This window comes from Stigmatopora nigra, chromosome 8 (genome assembly GCF_051989575.1).
Source record: "Stigmatopora nigra isolate UIUO_SnigA chromosome 8, RoL_Snig_1.1, whole genome shotgun sequence".
Lineage (NCBI taxonomy): Eukaryota > Metazoa > Chordata > Actinopteri > Syngnathiformes > Syngnathidae > Stigmatopora > Stigmatopora nigra.
In genome coordinates, this window is record NC_135515.1 from 4,378,779 (window position 1) to 4,398,219 (window position 19,441).

At 43.2% G+C, this 19,441-nt stretch overlaps 4 protein-coding genes across 6 annotated transcripts; 1 reads left to right on the forward strand and 3 right to left on the reverse strand.

Moving 5' to 3' along the window:
• Window positions 1-427: 427 nt before the first annotated feature.
• Window positions 428-6,714, reverse strand: clptm1 (CLPTM1 regulator of GABA type A receptor forward trafficking). The gene is made up of 14 exons (XM_077722094.1): window positions 6,559-6,714; window positions 4,511-4,656; window positions 4,276-4,402; window positions 3,784-3,942; window positions 3,582-3,699; window positions 3,413-3,498; window positions 3,192-3,312; window positions 2,863-3,107; window positions 2,495-2,588; window positions 2,238-2,428; window positions 2,063-2,158; window positions 1,838-1,973; window positions 1,589-1,756; window positions 428-1,448 (listed from the first exon to the last, which is right to left on the reverse strand). The coding sequence occupies exons 1-14, from the start codon at window positions 6,607-6,609 to the stop codon at window positions 1,279-1,281; spliced, it is 1,908 nt and encodes a 635-aa protein (XP_077578220.1). The 5' UTR covers window positions 6,610-6,714; the 3' UTR covers window positions 428-1,278.
• A 410-nt stretch (window positions 6,715-7,124) lies between these two features.
• On the reverse strand, window positions 7,125-9,458 carry tbcb (tubulin folding cofactor B). Its single transcript, XM_077722095.1, has 7 exons — window positions 9,195-9,458; window positions 8,624-8,753; window positions 8,411-8,554; window positions 8,191-8,287; window positions 7,942-8,133; window positions 7,736-7,808; window positions 7,125-7,652 (listed from the first exon to the last, which is right to left on the reverse strand). Exons 2-7 carry the CDS (start codon window positions 8,741-8,743, stop codon window positions 7,538-7,540), a joined length of 741 nt encoding a protein of 246 aa, XP_077578221.1. The 5' UTR covers window positions 8,744-8,753; window positions 9,195-9,458; the 3' UTR covers window positions 7,125-7,537.
• A 353-nt stretch (window positions 9,459-9,811) lies between these two features.
• qpctla (glutaminyl-peptide cyclotransferase-like a) lies at window positions 9,812-19,231 on the reverse strand. 3 transcript variants are annotated; one of them, XR_013327220.1, is made up of 10 exons: window positions 18,281-18,779; window positions 17,785-17,934; window positions 17,430-17,723; window positions 17,159-17,320; window positions 16,855-16,954; window positions 16,670-16,786; window positions 15,886-16,542; window positions 13,764-13,948; window positions 11,214-11,374; window positions 9,812-10,716 (listed from the first exon to the last, which is right to left on the reverse strand). XR_013327220.1 is itself a non-coding variant. In XM_077723304.1 (8 exons), the coding sequence occupies exons 2-8, from the start codon at window positions 18,473-18,475 to the stop codon at window positions 16,397-16,399; spliced, it is 1,164 nt and encodes a 387-aa protein (XP_077579430.1). In that variant the 5' UTR covers window positions 18,476-18,560; window positions 19,215-19,231; the 3' UTR covers window positions 15,785-16,396. The 3 variants fall into 3 exon arrangements, 1 of the variants encoding a protein (XP_077579430.1); XR_013327221.1 differs by lacking the exons at window positions 9,812-10,716; window positions 11,214-11,374; window positions 13,764-13,948 and having other exon boundaries at window positions 15,785-16,061; window positions 16,275-16,542; XM_077723304.1 differs by lacking the exons at window positions 9,812-10,716; window positions 11,214-11,374; window positions 13,764-13,948 and adding an exon at window positions 19,215-19,231 and having other exon boundaries at window positions 15,785-16,542; window positions 18,281-18,560.
• Window positions 9,959-15,783, forward strand: six5 (SIX homeobox 5). The gene is made up of 3 exons (XM_077723301.1): window positions 9,959-10,725; window positions 11,812-13,163; window positions 13,266-15,783. The coding sequence occupies exons 1-3, from the start codon at window positions 10,019-10,021 to the stop codon at window positions 13,934-13,936; spliced, it is 2,730 nt and encodes a 909-aa protein (XP_077579427.1). The 5' UTR covers window positions 9,959-10,018; the 3' UTR covers window positions 13,937-15,783.
• Window positions 19,232-19,441: the final 210 nt, after the last annotated feature.

Below are 19,441 nucleotides of genomic sequence, written 5' to 3' on the forward strand. Positions count from 1 at the left end.
TCTCCAAGACGGAAATTGTAATCCCCCACGCGCTTAAATTTCACAATTAAACAAGTTAATTTCTATTCAGTTGCAATCATTCAGCCTTAACGTCAGTGCTACGTTACCATTAATTTTCTGTCTTTGGTGGAAGTAGTATTTTAAATTTTACTGTGGAAATATTAGTGATGCAAATAGCACTGCACAATTTAGAGAATCGGTGACACTATTAGACGATTTAACAGCGACATCTATAGGTGATTTGGTAGAAACAGGCCTTTTGATGAAGTAAAATTAGTGGAAAAGGTCATAAAAAACTGCTTGCCCTAAAAAGGGTGTCAAAAATAAAAAAAATAGATATAGCTAAACAGTTTGAATAAAGGAACTACATAACAAGCTGGAATTCTGTACAAAAGAATAGTCACCGGTGGAAAATAATAAAAACTCATTGACAATATTTATCTTTATATTAATACCAACAAAGCATATTTTTTTCTGTTCCAGTTTGGAACCTGAACAATTTGTTTAAAATAAACTGAGGGTAGTAGTCACTGTCTTGTTGCTGATGTCCTGTTGGCACCATCCTGAGGTTCAGGTTTTCCTCTCACAATTCAGTGTCCGTATGGAATGAAAAGAAATGATTCACATGGAATTTACACAAAGAAGAAAATCTGCACTTGGTTTCTTTCTTCTATGTATAAAAAAAATGTTTAAAATCAAACTTGGCCAGCCTCATTTCCAAGACACTGTACCCTCTCCAAATCAAACAAAATACAGTACATCACGTTTTTTTTTTTTTATACTTCACTTCAACTGCAAAACTAGAGGGCGGGCAAGAAATATTTAAATATAGGGGATGCACCGAAAAATAAATGATTGGCCAAAACTGATACAAAAAAATTCATTAAATGCAATCATCAATTCATTTTAATAGTAATTCATTTAATTTTTCCCCCCTGCCCGATGGGGTTTAGATCAGGGGATGTCAGCAGTATTTCAATTGTATGCCTATGAAGATCTGTGTTTCTTTTGTGATAAAAGACTACAAAAATGAATTTACTGAGACTTGAAATACTGGTAGGTGATTTTTCGGTGCATCCCTCATACTTAGTCTACAAGAATGATTCTCTGTGGTTCCGTACGAGAATCAGGGAACAGTTGGACTGCATTTTTTTCGTTATTCGTTTTTTTGTTTGTTTTACAGTGATCTCGATGACGACCCCCTCTGACTAATTTCCATAAGTTCTCTTTGCCCTGGCGCCAAGACCCCAAATGAAGGGGGGCGTGGCGTTGTCTGTCTTAATCATTCTTTTTCTCCCCTTCTGGCTTGTCTGTAGTGACTGGGGCTGAGGCAGTGGCCACTGTCGTGTTATTCTGTGGGTCCACTCCGCTGGTTCCGTATTCGTTTACCCTGTTGGGGTCCACTCGATAAATCCAGCGCTGATATAGATAGATGAAGAAGACCACATCTGTGGAAAGGACAGATCATTTACTGGACTATTTGATCTTCGTTGTTATAGTCCAATATTAACGAACAAACACACTAACGCACACACATTCTCAGGAATAGTTATATGTACAGATTCATTATGATGGAAGGGAATCGTACCGTCTCTGAGACAACCTATCCTGTACATCATTGGCATCTTGATGACAAAGGCAAACAGGTCATCGATGAAGGTATTAAGAGCCTTGTATGTGAGCATCCTCCATGGGAGGTGTGCCACTGACTTCATTTTGTAGTTGATGAAAAGCTGTGGCGTCATCGTAATGAAGCCTAAAATAGAGAGGGATTAAAAACATTTAGACAATAAAGAATACCACCAACAAAAACAAAATCTCTGTTTAATAAACTTACCAAAGGTTAGCAAGAATCCGTAGAGCATGCTGAGTACCCATGAGTACCAGCCTTTGTGCTCCACATACAATAAACTGTAGATGGCGTAGCAGCCAAAAAGGGGGTATAGCAGCCAAGACAGGTACTTGAAGGCCATCTGTGGACAGAACCATAGAGATCAGGTTACGACTATGCACAAACATCACATGACTATCCTAATTAATTTGCCAAATAGCCATGACTTACATCGTCATAGATTTTGGTTGAAGACTGCACGTATGTAGATTTGTCTTTGAAGACGAGTCTCGGGACAATTCCTGCAATTTTGTTCTCTCTGTCCAACTATTGAAATTCCAAAATCAAGTTGATCATCTACACAGGACTAAAAGATCATTAAAAAAGGGGAAAAGTGCTGACTTACCTTGACGTCCATGACCTTGGTGATTTTCCAGAAGTCGATAAGAAGACCGATGAAGACGCTGACCTGCACCACAAAGTTGGTCTCGTTGTCGAGAATGTAGAGGAGCACCACCAGAGACTGGAAGACTCCGAAGATGATGGAGCGCACGGATAGGCCTTCCAAAGACTGCCGACTGTTCCAGAACTGAATGTCTTGGGAAAGAGAGATTTGGTAAAAATCCGACCACAAAGTCTCTGGTAATGACGTCGCAACTTTACCATTCTTAAAGGCCAGAAATTCAAAGACGCTGTGCACTATGGAGACCACAATGGTGAGTCCTAGAAGGTACGGGTTGGTTTCCAGTAGGGCCACCTTCAAAAATATTTCAAGGATTTTTTACAGTTAAAAGAAGACTTGGTGCTGTTTTGGGTTACTCTAGACCAGTGTTTCCCAACCACAGTGCTGTGAGCAAGGGTCAGGTTTTCCTTGGGATTTTTTTGTGTATAATATTAAGAGATTTTAGTCATGTTTGGAGAGAAGTCATAAAATGATGCAATTAAAAATATATTTGCACCACAGGTTGGGAAACACTGGTGTGTTTTCATTATATTTTCATATAATAATCAATATTTTCATTCCACTCTACCTTGACAGAGTCCTGATCCTCATCCGACTGCTCGTAGGTGTCCTCGGGCAGAAAGTTCCATATGGAGCGAGCGTTCTGGGCGGCGTAAAGCTGCCAGCGCCACAAGGATAGCGGGCAGTAATTGAGCCGAAGTGGAAGTGTTGTCAGGGTGTCATTGATGGGATAGTAGTCCTTCTGAAGGTTCCAGTAGTCATTGAAGTACACTATTGGGTAGTAGTCACCGCTCAGGGCATCAAACTTCACATCTGGTAGTCGACGGAAAAAAGAGATCAGTAAGTAACGCAGCGGTCAACTTGGAATTCAAATACGTCGTAGATAAGAGAACTTACGCTGGTCTAGCGGAGGTGGGACGGAGCCCTTCACCCAGGCCGTGTGGTCGTCCACCATGTTGATGGTGAGGTTGGGATGCCAGTGAGAGATGATCTCCACAGGACCATGGCTCTCTGCCCGCTGGTAGGGCAATTCAATTGTGTGGATGTTAAGAAGGAATAACCAGGTATTTTTTTAAAGTATTTTTCTTGGTGAAACACCACATGAGCTTAGAACTTACCTTAATCACTTCTGGATCTGCTTCCGTCTCCCCCGTGAGCAGATTTTTGGTCTTCATGAACTTCCTACGCTTGAATTTGTTCAGCACTGAAAAAGCAGAGATTCCAGTTTTACACACCACCATGACTGCTCACAGCATTATTTCAGATCAAATCTGGTCGTCCGCTTACTTCGCGATGCGTGAACAGTCGACAGTCTGCGATACTGCCCTTTCCGGTTAGGGTCTGGATGCAGTCCACTTTTGGTGAAGTAAACGTGAATGTAAAGGGAGCCGTTCTGCTGCAATGCCTACAAGTCCACACAAAAACATTTTAGTCCTCCGGTTATGATGTCCCCGACCTGCGACTCCAAATCCTCTCCCAATAATCTTACCTCAGGGATAGCCATCTCCTTAGAGTGCTCATAGCAGCCATCCCCGTTCTCTCCCGTGGACCAGTCACCGTAGACTAAATCCCGGTGGAACCAGAAGAGAGAATCTGTGTTGTTGAAGTCGGTGAAGACCTCCTCTTGGGAGATGTACACGTACATATCCTGTAGGCAAGATGAGAAAATGCTTTAGGACAAACATGATGGGGTCTTTAGAAAATGAGCATCAAACTAGTTTTTCTTGCAGGCCACATGAATGCCAACTTGTACATTATCTCGGAAATACCACGTGCGATTTTTCTTAAGATTTTTTTCCTTCAAAGTAACACATTTGTACTCACTATTAAAACCATGAATATGGAAGTGATTTTTTTTTAATCAGGGGGCGGCTTATACGCGAGAAATTGTAAAATTCAATGATTCTAAGGCAATTTTAAGGGTGCGGCTTATACGCGAAAAAAATATGGTAAGTTGTTTCACAAGACATCTTGACAATACCATGAGGGTGTCCTTAGTGAAGAGATTCCGGCTAGGTACTCTAGGGGCCCCAGCCGGGGTGTTGGGGTCTTCTGGAGTGGAGGGCCCTCGACGAAACCAGCTACTGATGGCCCAGATGATAAAAATTCTACAAGTACATCAATTATAAACATGTCTTAGAAAAGGTAAATACAGACTTTCTGAACAACAGAAATTGCATATGTAGATCTTTTTTTTTAAATTATTGTTCACGTACCTGAAGAGAACTCCTTTGATAACTTGCCAGATATTCGGTGGTTGTTGCTGCTGCTGCTGTTGTTGCTGTTGGGGGTCCTGCACATTTTCTGTCGTCTGTACAGTCTGACCGTCATCTGTTGTCGCGGCGCTTCCATTACTGCTAACCTTTGACGCAACAAACAAATGTAGCGTTAAAAATGACTGTGATGTGAAAATGCCAAACTAGAACAAAAGTGAACTATCCACCCCCCACAAACAAGGCCACTTTTCTACTCAAGTGACACAATAGGGACAAAAGCGCATGCCAAGTCATGAGACTCGTTTGCTATCTCAACGTTTAATCTTCCCCTTTGTTTTCGACACATGGGGGACAAAAAGGGTTGGGTTTTGTGAGCTAGAGATGCCAATCGACAGTAAAAAGCAAGCAGGTAGATTATTAGAATATAATAATAATAAAGTGTTTTTTTAATATATATATTTTTAAAAAGTAATAACAATTTTGGGGTAAATCTCACTGGGATAAACTAACCTAGTCAATGTTGACAATATCAACACAGGCCTAGAGTGCCCCCTTGCGGTTTGGTTTAACTATAACATGAAATGATATAACGTGTGAATCATTTCACACAAGTCGCACCCACTGCCAAATTATTTTAAAAAAAACTGTGCTTTATAGTGCGGAATATACGGCAGCTTTATTGCGAAATGGTGGTCTTGTATGAGCAAAGTTTTTGAACTGGTGAAGTGACGGATATGATTTTCCTCCATCGGGTTGATGATCAACTCTAACGAAACGGTGTAATAATTGACTGCTCCAATCTGCTCCGTTTATGATATTCTATCGTGGGCGGAATCCAAGCCTCAGTCGGACCAGACGCCAGTTTTGCCTCCAGTCTGACTGGCTTTAAACCGAATTAGCTGTCATGGTCATTTATCATTCCAACCAAAATCAGTCATAAGTATCTTTCCCACTGCCCTTTGTTTTTGAAAAGTGGACATCAGCCTAATCTGCACAGATGACACAATGTTATAGTTTGAGTTCATTTAAAGTTCAATGCAGATGGGAACAGAGAAAAAGCCAAATTCTGTGCATATGGAAAGGACGTGTATTGCACACAAAATCAAACGTGCTCAGTTTTTAGGAGAAACATTTTCTCAGAAGAGCCAACGGGAACGACAGCCTGCACCTGCGCCAAGTTATACATTAGTAAAATTGTTTCCATGCTTTATGTTCAATGAGGACTTTGCATTCAACCTGGATTTTGATTTTTTTTAGCACTGATAATTGTCAACCTTACCTTTGACATTGTGAATATGTAAAATAAAAAAAACACTTTTGGGTGTGCTTTTTAAGAATGTACTCAATACATTTCCCAAGTATTGGATGAGTCAACATCAGATAACTGAAAAATATGTTTAGGGGAAATCTTTAGTATGCAACTGTTCTTCCGAAATCTGATGACAGTACCTTACATTTTGCATAAAAATGCAAACAATCTTAATGAATCCCAAAATGATTATTTTGAGGTAAAAGCCAATTCCTCAACCAACAGATCCGAAAACAAGTCATCAATATGATTTAGGAAAAACGACAACCCTTTTTTTGCTCTGCATTAAGCAGAAAACTTTCAATTTCTAAAAAAAACTATCTTCAAAATCGAGTTAAACCACTGTTTTCTCTCAACGGCTCATTTGTCACGAGTTAACGATGCTTAGATGCTGCGTGGTTCCCTCGATTGAGGCCTTGCCAGACACCGCGAAGGGCTTCCAATTGCACCGGGGAGGATGAGCTAACTAGCCGTCAAACTGGAGGGTCTCCCCGGTAGATGTGTCCGAGAAGACCGCTCTCCAACTAGCCCTCGTCCTGTTAGCTAACCGTGAATTTGTCAGCGCTAGCATCGGAGGAAGGAGGGGGGTCGTGCTTTAAAAGCAACCGGCACTGACAACGTCACTCGGCCGCTTAAAAGGTAACCGCGTGACGCTCGGCGGTGAAGCGGCAGGGCGAGTTTCCTGACAACTAGAACGGCAAGTGGACAGTAATGTCAGATTGGTAGTCGTGGATCTTACCTCGCCATTGCTGACGACCGCTTTAGAGGCTTGACTCTCCTGCGTCGCCATCTTTCCTTGTCTCGACAGCGCACAAGCACGTTAGCAGCACACTGCTACCTCGCGGAGAAATCTCGCGAGAAGAACGTCAACACGTGACGTGTTGGTGAGCAGAAACGTCAACATAAGGATGGAAAGGACGAAAAGTGAGGGTTTATACCACGTTGCGTCCTTTATTTGTCTTTTTATATCCACGTAGCTCAGCCGAAAAAAAGACAACACATGTCATATACATATCATATAATTCTTATCTGAATTGATAGAAAAATGTGGAAGGCTATGAATATATATTGATTTTTAGATTAAATGTTTAAAATTATTTTCTTCATATTTTCTTTTTCATCTTTTAATCCTTTGAAAATAGCAAATACATTCTAAGATACATATTTTTACATTCGAATGCAAAATTGGTAAACAGTAAATATTCAATTTGCAGTTTTTTTTATTAGATTCTTTGATGAAAATAGCCAAAAATGCAAATCTTTTATTTTGCAGTGGTTCAAAAAAAGCACAACAGATCTTGAAAGTAGTTTCTATGAGTCAAATTTATGGGAAAAAGAATACAGACTTTATCTACATGAAAACTTGACGGATATGGAATTGCCTCAAGCACAATTGTTTTCAAATATCTTCCTTTGGTACATGTGGTATGTAAAAAAATGTTTATACACACCAGTATGAATCGGTAGATCAGTTAGTATTTTAACAAATACAATTTAGGCACAATATAGTCAAATGATCAAGACCATGCGCAAGCACATCCTTCATAATGAAGAATGTAAAATGTAGGCCCCTGCAATTATTTCTTACGGCCTTACGTAAATATGTAGAACTTAAAGCAACTAGAAGATAAGATGGTCATTGTGTGTGGTTCCTTCTTGAAAAAGCAAAGGGAACAAGTTATCACCAATGTCCTTCCCTCATTCCACAGTTGGCAGACCTACATTTCATCCAAACCATAATCTTCCTCTGGGAAGTCTCCCACAGTCACGCTCAATGGCCTTACAAACGCCCCATAGTTCTTCTCGCACTCAAAGTAGCGCTTGCCCTCGCAGCTGTGACGGAAGGCGCAGAAGAGTCAGATTAAAAATCGGCAACACATAATCTACATTAGATTAGCACGTGACCTGTCTCTTACCTGCCGTCATTTTTCCCCAGTGGTTCATCATATTTGACACCCACCCAATGGCCTGGCTTGAATTCTGTTGTGCCTAGAAATGCAATAATGTCTTATTTGAGTATAAATCAAAGCATAAAGGTAATATATGTCATATTAAAATTCAATATAAATCTGATTTGGCCTTTTTAATGGTGAAAATGGAAAATTATGATTTTGTAACTTACCGACAAACATGACAGTGCCAACTTTTATTGGCTGACCGGGTACGCGAACTTGGCATCGACTGCCCACGGAAATGGCTTCCGCCGCCACCCGATGTTCCTCTTCCCGAGCGAGGGTTTCAGCTTTCTTTTTAGCCATTTCCTCATCGTTGAAGCGCCCAAAGGCCTGCTTTTTCATGAAGGATCTTGCCGAATCTGAAAAGTGCATCATGAGTTATGGCTCTGCTCCATGTGAAACATCCAAAAACTCACCTGCTTTTTTTTCATAATCCTCATCCGCCATAACATATTTTTCCACTTTACTGACATCGCTAAATTCTCCCAACTCGCCTCCACTTCGATCGATAACCTGATAAAAATAAAGGATACAGAATTTATATTCATTAAAAAAACACTGTCGAATCATGATATACTATCTGTGTTTTGTTTATAAATTTCTAACACTCAGTGTAACCTAAGCATAGTTGCCTACATGTATTCTGCAGTCGTCATCCACAGGATAAGAGCCCAGCAAAGCGTTATCGTCCTCCATCTTTTGCAACAATTTGTCTGACGTGCTGTACAACTCGAGGTCCATGCTTGAGGATGGTGCCCCAACCACCATTTCCAGTTTGCCCTAAAAAAAAGACAGACTAATTAATACCACTACGCCCATGTCAAGTCATTTAGACCCGTATTGATTTACCTTCAAGTCTGCAATGGATATTCCTCTGTCAAACCGTCGCTTGACCTCAAAGGAGGATATGGTGGTTGTAAGGCGCACATTGACAGTAGGATTGCTAACAACACTTACTGAAGCATCCATCTTCTTGACTCTTTGGAGATGGATGAGGGTTTAAAACAAAAGACACATTAGCAAACTGTCACATAACTTGATATTCAATGAAACAATTATGAATGACATGAAATTACTGTCCCATTATAAAGAGTAATTATGCCAAATGGCTAAAACAATTGTTAGTAAACATTGATGACTCCTTTCAACGCAATGCTACAGAAGACAACGCCTACTTCTGATATTGACCTCTTTTTATTTAATTTTATGTATTCACTCCCAAACACACACAAATATCAGCAACCACAACTTATGTTATACTAGTGGTACTGATTTCAAATGATGACATCATCTTTTATTCTTCTTAATAGCAAACCACCGCCAATCTACAGAACGCGTTAGCTGTTTGGGTGGCTAACTGGGGTAACAAAGAAAGCACTCAGAATACATTAAATGTTTACATTTGATGATAGTTACTTACATTATGTCACTCTGGAGTGTGCCTACGCGTATGCTGTATATCTCAACGGTGTTCAATAAGTCAGGCTGTTGTGTTTTCGTTAAATATGTGTGAGCTCCCGTTATTGAGCAGTCGTATGGTATTGAGTTTGCTGACTCCACCGTTTTCTAGGCAAGACACGCCCTTCTCAAATTTGATTGGCTGCTTCATTCCCCGAGTGCTCAATAGTTTTTGTCTGGAGCAGGAGGGCGTGAGTTAAGGCGATTTTCAAGCCAATCATATTGCAGCAAGGCGCATCCTGTCTATAACACCGGTGGGATTTTTGCTTGTAGTCGGAATGATTCCGCGTTATTAACACCGCCCTGAAAACTCCGACAATTCCGGGTTCATTTGACGGAAGGACACATTTCTAACCAATCAAAACAAAAAAATGTATCACAAAAATACTGTACTATTGCATTAAAATAGTTTGTTGAATGAACCTGAAGTAAATCGTTTTTTATGTTAATATGTTATTTAAAAAACGGAAACGTTGGGGAACTGATTAGTGCAAAGATTTATTTTCTTTTGTGTAAAAAAATAATTAAAAAAACAGGAACAGACAAATGCGGTTTTACAAACGCACGTACAGCGAATAGAAACCTCGTTTAAAAAAAGGGTAACTGAATGATTAACAAACTTATTTCCTAACTTTTTTTCCGGGGGCTTGCCGAGGGGCAAAAATGGGCGAGTCCTTGTTGTCACGCTCGACTCTCCGCTGGCGACAGACAGAAAGGGGAGCGAGGAGGAGTAGTAGGAGGAGGAGGAGTAGGTGGAGGAAAGGGGGGGAAAAGTTCAGGCAAAAAATGGCTTCCTTGTCTCCGGAGTCTAGCGAACAAAACGGCAACGGCGAAGAAGAGCCCGCCGCCTCCGCCACCTCCACCGCCGCCACTTCCGCGGATGACGAGAAAGACGCGGATCAAGTGGCCGAGCGCCTGCTCCAAACTTTCCAGCTGTCGGCGGTGAGTTTTTCCACGGAGCAGGTCTCGTGTCTGTGCGAGGCCCTCCTGCAAGCGGGCAATGTGGATCGCCTGTGGAGATTCCTCTCCACCATCCATCCCTCGTCCGAACTGCTACGTGGCAACGAGACCCTGCTCAAGGCCCAGGCCCTGGTGGCCTTCCATAAGGAGCATTTCAAGGAGCTTTACGCCCTGCTGGAGAGCCACGACTTCCAGCCGTGCAACCATGTCTTCCTCCAGGATCTCTACCTGCGAGCCCGCTACAAGGAGGCGGAGAGGTCCCGTGGCCGCAGCCTGGGTGCCGTGGACAAGTACCGGCTGAGGAAAAAGTTCCCCTTGCCCAAGACCATCTGGGACGGTGAGGAGACGGTTTACTGCTTCAAGGAGAAGTCGCGAAACGCCCTCAAGGAATGCTACAAGAGCAACAGGTACCCCACGCCGGACGAGAAGAAGAACCTGGCCAAAGTCACCGGGCTGTCCCTCACGCAGGTCAGCAATTGGTTCAAGAACCGTAGGCAGAGGGACAGGACCCCGCCCGGAACACACTGCAAAAGGCAAGACGAAACGCACGCGCACACACACAACACAAACATACACGCACACGCAACAGGGCTCCTTATAATCGACCTCCATTTGTTGGCGTGTGTGTTTGTGTGAGAGAACAAAGACGGCAGAAAAGTCGAAAGGAGTTGACAGCCGAGCGTGTTGCTTTGTTGTGAAATGTGAGAAGCGGAGTGGGCGAGTGACCCCCCAAAACAACACCTCGTACTCGGATTGGCACTTGCCTGTTACACGGTAGGAAGGTTGGTAGGACAAATATGCCAATCGATGGAATTGAATTGAATTAAGATTGGTACTTTTTAAAAAAACATACAAATATAGGGTTAGCTTTGGACAATGAGTTTGTTTATCCATGTTAAAATTTAGTTTTTTACTGCTTCTCGGGCAAGTGACTTTTGTTAAAAAAAATTGGATGTGTGGTGCGGTGGAAAAGTGGTTAGCGCGTTGGGCCAAACGGTGGAGGATCTGGGTTCAAACCCACCTGTGTGGAGTTTGCATGTTCTGCGTGGGTTTTCTCCGGGTACTCTGCTTTCCTGATTGGATGCTCCAAATTGCCCTTTGGTATGAGAGTGAGCGTGAATGGTTGTTTGTCTCTTTGTGGCCTGAAGTCAGCTGGGATAGGCTTCAGCACCCCCTGCAATCCTAGTGAGGATAAAGCAGTTCAGAAAATTAGATGAGAATTTTGTTACACGAACTTGACTTTGGTTACCAACATGTCAACAAATTAGAAAAAAAAACACAATATTACATCATGGCATCAACAGATAACCTCATTGTGGTTAACTGTCTCATGACGCTATTTTCTTATCTTGACCAAAAATATAAATGGCAGTTTATCCAATACAGTGCATGATTTGCAATTCAATTTCATTTTGGGAGAGTTCAGTTGTTGAATTTGCACATCGGGTTGCAATTCAAACAATGTCTTAGCACTTTCAAGGCCTGAATGCTAAGCATCACTGTCTGAATTGAGCAAAAATGTCGGATGGCCTCCCAATGTTAGCATTATTTAGAAAATACACTTGTTCGGTCGCCTCCTGAAACATGCTTATCTATTGTTTATCCCTGCGGTGTTTCAGCGAGTCCGATGGAAACCACAGCAGCGACGACGAGGCGAGCGTCTCCAACGACGCGGCGGATAAAGCAGACGAGCCCGCCGTCGCCAAGGCGTCTGTCATCTCACTATCGGCGCTCAACTGCGCCCAGGGTAGCCAACTCATTGTCAACGGTTCCGGCAGCTTCTTGGCGTCTCCCCAACCGTTACTTTTCAACGGAAACTCTCTCATCTCCAGTAGCGGTGGCGGCGTTATCATCAACGGGCTAAACTTGGGGGATTGCCAAAAAGTCACCCTGAGCCAGGTGTCCGGCTCGCCTTTGATCCTGAATGGAACCCAGGTCCTCAGCAAGCAAACCCCGTCCGCGGTCGATCGACTACTTTCCTCCATGGACGCCAAAGTACGCGGTCTTCCCTCGGTCGTCCTCAACACAAACGCCTCGCCAGTCTCCAACCCGACATCAGTCATCACAGTCCCCGCGCAAGCCAAGAACCGCGGTAGCGACGCGGTGGATTTCATGGACGGACCCGAAAACCTGATCAAAGAAGAAAGAGCCTCTTCAATCTTGCCAAGCAGCCTTCCCTCTCTGGCCCTCTCGCAAACCCCCCAGAGCCAGGAGGTAGTGGTAACACCCGCAGCCTTGCCCATTTCAAGCTCCGGCGCCTCCCTTTCAAGTAAGCAAGAGGATTACCTCATCTTTGCCACTTCGGCTCCTCAGCTAAGCCCTCCCAGCGCTCTGGTCAACACCGTTCAATCGAACCCTCAGGTGTTTTCCCTGCCCCAGGTCGTTCCTTCCATCCAGGGCATACCAGTGTCCCAGCTGGTTCAGCACTCCTCCGTCGGACCGGTTTCCCAGTGTCCTCAGTTGGTCCCGGTTTCCCCACTGGCTGGACCGGCCATCAACTACCCAAGCCTTGTGACAACGTCCAGACGGGCAGATCCCCCTCCACCCTCGACCGCTGCTTCCATCTCGCAGGTCCCACCTGAAGTGACGGCCCAGTTGGGAACCCAAGCCATCGACCCCTTACCAGGCAAACTGGCAACACCTCAGGTCATTTCCATCACTTCGCCCACCAACGCGGGAGCCCAGTTAGTCCCCGTTTCTATGCCCCAGCTGGTACCGGTCCCGTCCGGCCCAACGTCGAGCGCCATCTCATTTCCCCAGGTAGTTCCGGCTAGTCCCTCTCTGTCCATGACCTCGGCCGGAGTACCCGTGCAAATCCTGACATCGGCTGGCGGCGGGATGAATCAAAGTCCTCTGAGGATAAACCAAGTGAGACCCATTCAGAGTGTGGCTCCAGCTCCAGCGACCGGCGTGTCCCCTGGGATGCATCTACTCAACTCCAGTGTCATTCAGCTGCCTTCTACACCTCAAGGTAGAGTCTCAATTTCATACTTGAAATCTAAAGGTTGACCTTCAGGCATCATCCGATAGCCAAATAACTCTAATCCGTTTCCCTTTCTGTGCATTTCCATAGGTAACCTTGTCCTGGGTGGAAGCCCTTATCTAAGCGTCCAACAAGGCAAGCTAATCCTGACCATTCCGGCTGGCTTCCAACTCACCAGTTTGCCTCTGAAACCGGTTTCGGAGCCCCTCGCCAACGGGCTGAACACGGGCCTCATGCCTTCGAACATTCCGGTCGCCTCCCAGCTCGTGGCCCCCCCAGAGCAGCCCGCCAACGTCCTGGCGACGCCCCCTTTGAACTTCCTCAACCCACCCGCCCTGTTCTACGCCGCCGAGACCGGTAGCGCCGGCGCCCAGACGTCAGCCGTTTCCTCCCCCGCCGCGCCGGAGCCTATGGCCACCCCGACCACGCCGCACGCGCTTTCCCCGGAGAGCATGCTAGCCCTCAGTCCCATGTACGGAGGAGGGGCGACGCCCAACAGTCATTTGTCCCAGGCGTCTTGGAGCCCCTTGCCTCTCTCCACCTCGGCCGCTCTGAATTTATTTGACGGGCGGGGGAAAGCGGACCTACCTGTAGATCCGGCTTTGTTGGGACTAGCGGGCGGGGACGCTTTGCTTCTGGGCAGCCCTTCTCCAGAGCAGGACGGCGGATCCCCACTGGAGCACCCGGACGAGATGAGCGGTGACGGCAAGATTCTGACGCAACTTCAGTCGGTCCCGGTGGACGATGAACTGGGCTTGTAGACCCGAACATTCCTGGAAAAAAAAACTGAGAAACAATCAAAGCGCCCTAAAAACAATGAGCGACTCACCGCATGGTGCCTGTTAACGGACATGTAACGTAGCGCAACCTCAGCTGGCACTTGGAAGATGAATCTTCTTCAGCTTTAACAGAGAGCAGAGGACTGACATCCATCCAGTCATTTTGTATGACTTATACTTATCCCAGTCATGTGGGAGATGGACTTTATTGGACTAAAACCAAGATTGGTCCTTGAGTCAATCACAGGGAGCGAGCAATTAAGCTCATACACATGCATTCATTCAGTGAGCATTAAGCCATATTTACTAGTTACACCAAAGTCAAGATTGCAATGTTGAAAAGGGTCTTAAAATTGATCTTATATCCAACTTCCTAAAATTGCCCTTTTTTTTAGCTACAAATAACAAAACAATGACAGTTTGAACAATCCACTAATTCTGCCGCTAAAATACCACATCCTTCTGCTTTTCATAATACAGTCCACTTCCCATTTGAATTTAGAAACCTCCATTGAAAATTGCCAAAAATTAAGTTGTATAAACAAGTTGTTTATTTATATACATATACAAGTTTTTAGAAGCTTGAAAGTGCCTTTTTAACTAGGTTTCAGGTGCCTGTTTTCTTCAATGTTCTCCCCCAATTTAAGAATACGAGGAACTTTCCATTTGTGGAAGTAAAAGTGAATTAAACAGAGCTAGAAATAACAAATTCCCAGATTTCCTCTTATTATAAGGAATTGCATTCAGATTGTATTATTTGACATGAATTTGTACTCAGTTAGTTTTAAAGCCAACACAATAAACTATTCCCATTGAAATAGTTGGCTGACCTATCCAAAAAAATCCCCCCTCTGGTCAAACTCTTCTTAAAGCTAAAGTTACACTTACCATCCTCCATTTTTTTTTATTTTATTTTACAATGACTATGCAATTTTCTCACTTATAGGACACTACAACGTCTCACGTCGGTAAAAACGTGGGAGCACAACGAAAGCTTTACGTTTGTGAACTTGACATCACAATGCTGCGTGACACTAAAAAAAACAATGTGCCTTATATTAAGTTTTGTTTATCATGTCTGCATCCATGTTTGTATACTGAATACTCATTTATGTATGCTTTTGTTTTGTATATTTTGCACATTTCAACCATATGATGTTTACGCTGCGGCGCGACAAAAGTGTTTGGAGATGCGGTCACTTTTGGATCTTATTGTGGAAACATTTTTTCTTCCATTGTAGTCTGAATTGGTCGCGTCAAACCTCCACTGTCAACAGTGAAACTTTTTAGCCATGAATGGTACACAAAAAAATGGTGTTGCATAACAATGATGGCTTTGTTGTGTGTGTGTGTTTTTTTTTAATGGTTTTATGCAGTGGTTGTAATCCAATGTATGTTGTTTGTATTGTATGTGCATTTAATCCAAAACACGTCTATCCATCAGTGTTTTCTGTTTTATTTTTAAAAGAACAACTTCCAAGAAAATAGAATTTTCAGTCGTCCATAAATGTAAAGGTTTAAAGTAAATTGTTAAGATATATTATCGCGTTGACAAATCATTATCAAACAAAGCGCTATAAAAAGGGAAATATTTTTTTTATAATAGCGAATGACTACGAGCCTTTTCTAACCAAAAAAATCATAGTCTGTGTGGGCTAATGCACAATTGTTTTCTCACCTGCCATCCTTTTACATTCTCCAAAGATAACGTATTGACTTTTTGCTATTGTTTTGAAAAGGGATTCACTTGTGCCATGTTTTTTTTGTATTGTTATAAAATGTATTTTATTTTTTATATCACAGGATGTAATAAAGGACATTTACATGAACTATAGTGTTTATCTTCCTTGATTCACTTGGATAAATAGTGTTTATTTTCAAGGTGGAATGGTCTAGAACAGTCTCAAAACAAAAGGTTAGAAAATACGTACCATTTAAGATGTGGTTGAATTTCAAGTATCAAATGGAAGCTTAAGAGCAGTGCGGTAGGACAAATGGACTCAAAGTGTCTCTGCGGTGCTGCGGGGGACACAAAGATATGTCGCCAGATGTCTTACAATCTTATTGGTTGGAACACGGCCAATAGAAAAAGCTGATGACCTCAAACCTGTTAAAAAAAATAACATTGGATGTTTACGATTTTATATCCTGGTTGTGCCATACTTTGGTCTGGGGAAACTTCAATTAAAGGCAAGAAATGACACAATTTTCAGTGTTATGTCCGTTGCCATATTTTTTTTCAGTGTTTTGACATCAAATCTAAAGGCTTTATAGAAATAAATGTAGTGATTGACATTAGCCTGTAGAGCAAATACTTGACCTAGGAGACAGCACAGTGGAGGAGATCTTTGGTTTAGCTCAGCTTGTGTCTGGGATCTCTCCAATTAGGTGCAAATTCAATTGGCTTCACGTCTGATGAGAAAGGTCATCTTGAAAATGTCCTCACAAGCCAAAATACTGAGACAAGAACAAGGCCAAGATCTTGGTCAAATTCTCCACTGTAGGCCGATGCATATTTTCCTCAATGTCGACCATCGTGTGCCAGACAGATGGGAAGGGGGTTGGGATAATGTGGAGTACCGGGACACCTGTAGGTGGCAGATTCACACATTGTCAAAAAATGAGGAGATTCCACATCTTTTATCATTCCCATAAAATTTTGGCGCATTTTTTTTCGTTTTGGTAGAAAATGCCACAATGAAAATAAGGCTCCACCTCGACGAAGAAAGGGGATGTGATCGTCCTCAACCATTCCGTAACTCAGGTCCTTCGTGAAATATTTCTTCGTTAACGAATGCGACGTCAGGAGATTGTGTTGATCGAGGCGCTTTTCTGTGAAAAAGAGGTGGATTACAGGTTTGAGCGTAAATCAGATTTGCTCGTAATGGTTGTCTGTCTACCCGCTGCCATTAGCTGGTTGAACCACATTGCCGTGTTGTCAAAGTGGTTAACTATCGTTGGATCGGGAGGACCCAGAAGGTCCAGCAGCACAAACAGATCCTGGAAAATCAATAAGATGATTATGCATGAATAGCCCCCTTCTATAGGGTATATATAAATACACTATATACGTTATTTTCTCACATATTAGCCACCTCCGCGTATAAGCCTCACCCTTAAAATTGCCTTATAAATCGTTGCATTCTACAATGTCCCTCGGTACTATATGCCGATACGCGGTAGGGTGTTGGGGTTGTTTCTCACCACAGTTTCCAGCAGAGTGGTATGCAAGTTGTTGTTGGGGTGGGGCGTGGCGGCCATACGTTCCGCCAGATGCCGGGAGCCATAAAGCGAGTCAGTGGCAGTCCATTCCACAAATGCCTCTTCCCCGTCGAAAAAGACGAGCTGGAGAGTTACTGGAGGCTTCTGAGGAAAGAAGCCAGGAATAGAAGATGCTGATAGTCAACAGGGACGTTTTTACGGACAATAAAAGCATTAAAACAATAGTTTTAAGATAACACTTGCTTGTACTTACTTTTTGTTTGAAGGACTTGAGCTGGTTATCAAGAGCGGTGACCAACTCCAAGATCATTGCGCAGGGCACCGCCGAGTCGCTGGCCCCAAGGAACACTATCCCCGGGGCGCGTTTGTCCACGGGCAATGCCTTGGAGTCGTAATGGCACGTCAGCATGAGCCTGCGAGGTGCCAAAGGATCCAGGATGGCGACGATATTGGTGAAGGTGACATTTCCTCTAGGCGTGGTGTCCGTGAAGGAGTCCAAGTCCACGTTCCAGCCGGCGGACAGCAAGGACAACGTGGAGGTAATATGCTGAAGGACAGGAAGATTGTGGGACAACGCTAGAGCAGAGGAGCGCCGCAATGAAAGCTACCTTCTGTACGGCTAGGCTGCCGTTTGTCCCGGGTAGTCTTTCTATTAGGATGGGCATGAGGTGGGCATCCCACAAGCGATCTACATCCACTAGGGACACCAGGTGTTGCATTTTCTTCCCAGTGTACCTGATTTGTTTATGCTTGTAAGGCTTATGGAAAGGAAGCAAAATTTGAAGTCAAGCAAGTACATTGGCATTCACTGTTCCATTACACAAATGATATTTTTTGATGAATCAAAGTACACTACAACTACAAAGTCCCAAATCAAGAATGTGAATAGATGAGAATGACATTTTGTAGCTACATATATCTTAGAACGTGCACGCAAACATCCTTAGAGTCCATATGGGACAAATTGAAAGATTGTAAACAACAGGTTCAACTTGATGGAGACGGGAAACATACAACACGTAATTCCAGGTTATGCGAAAACAAAATTCGTTTAAACTACTTTACGAACAATTGTGATGGGTTATCTGCTCCTTTAAATTGTACCTTGTCCCATGTCAGATCTGGATCAGATATTTGATTCCCATCAGAGATGTTGGACACGTAGAAGCCGAGGACCAGGACCATCACCAGTGACCCGAGGGCGGACAGCAGCAGCATCATTTGGGAGCGGGGCCTCTTCATTCGGGCACAGTCACTCCCCTTCCGCGGGGGCAAATTCCGCCGGGATGTTTTGGACATGACAGCAGATGCGGAGGTTCTCTTGGCAGCGGGTCCGAGTAACGACGTGTCCTTAAGATTGAGCACGCGAGGGAGGAGGCGGAAGCTGACGAGTAGAAAAACAAGATCATTCCAGTGCTGAAAACAACGCGTAACGCTAAATGCTTTCTTGAAGTTAACAACGCATTCCCGTCACTATACGTTACTGTATTTCGATAGAGAAAATGTCATTACTACAACTTAATGTTTTGTTTAGCGCTAAGTTTGAAAGATATACACTTCCGGCATTTTTGGCACATGGTGTTGTTCTTTTTCTTAGTAGCTGTTGGCAAACGGCGTTTTGGTAGCTCTACCGCCACCATTTGGCGTGTAAGTGTACATCACGATTTCAACTCTTTGACCTCACGAAACATATTAGTCTGAACGCGCAAGTAATGCTATATTTTGAAAAACATTCATTCTATGATATAATATTCCAGATAATTTTTAATGTATATTCCTTGTTAAATATATTCCTCAAACTTCAGAAAACAGTCCAATAAAAATGACTACATCGGCATACACTTTTAATAATATGAATATGAATGTTTTAAATTATGGTGTTATTAAGCAATAGTTAACATGCCATAAGTTTAAGTTGGAAAACAAAACATACAGATAATATCCATTTAAAAAGGCAAACAATTTCAACATAAACCTAAGTTTCTGCCAATCTATTGCACGTCCTAACCCAATCGGTTACGTATTGATTTTGACCTACTTCTTGTTTTTAATCCCGCCATATTTTGTCCGGGAACACGACCGGAAAAGGAAACGACTTTACACTTTTTAAATTGTTTACGCATCTTAAGAGACACCTCTTTTTGCTCTTTCTCGATAGCAATTGGTCATCATGGTGGTCAGTACCCGCCTTTTTTCCTGTTCTACAACAAAGAAGAAACGAAATAAGAGACAGTATCACTTCTGATTGGCCTACACAATTCATAA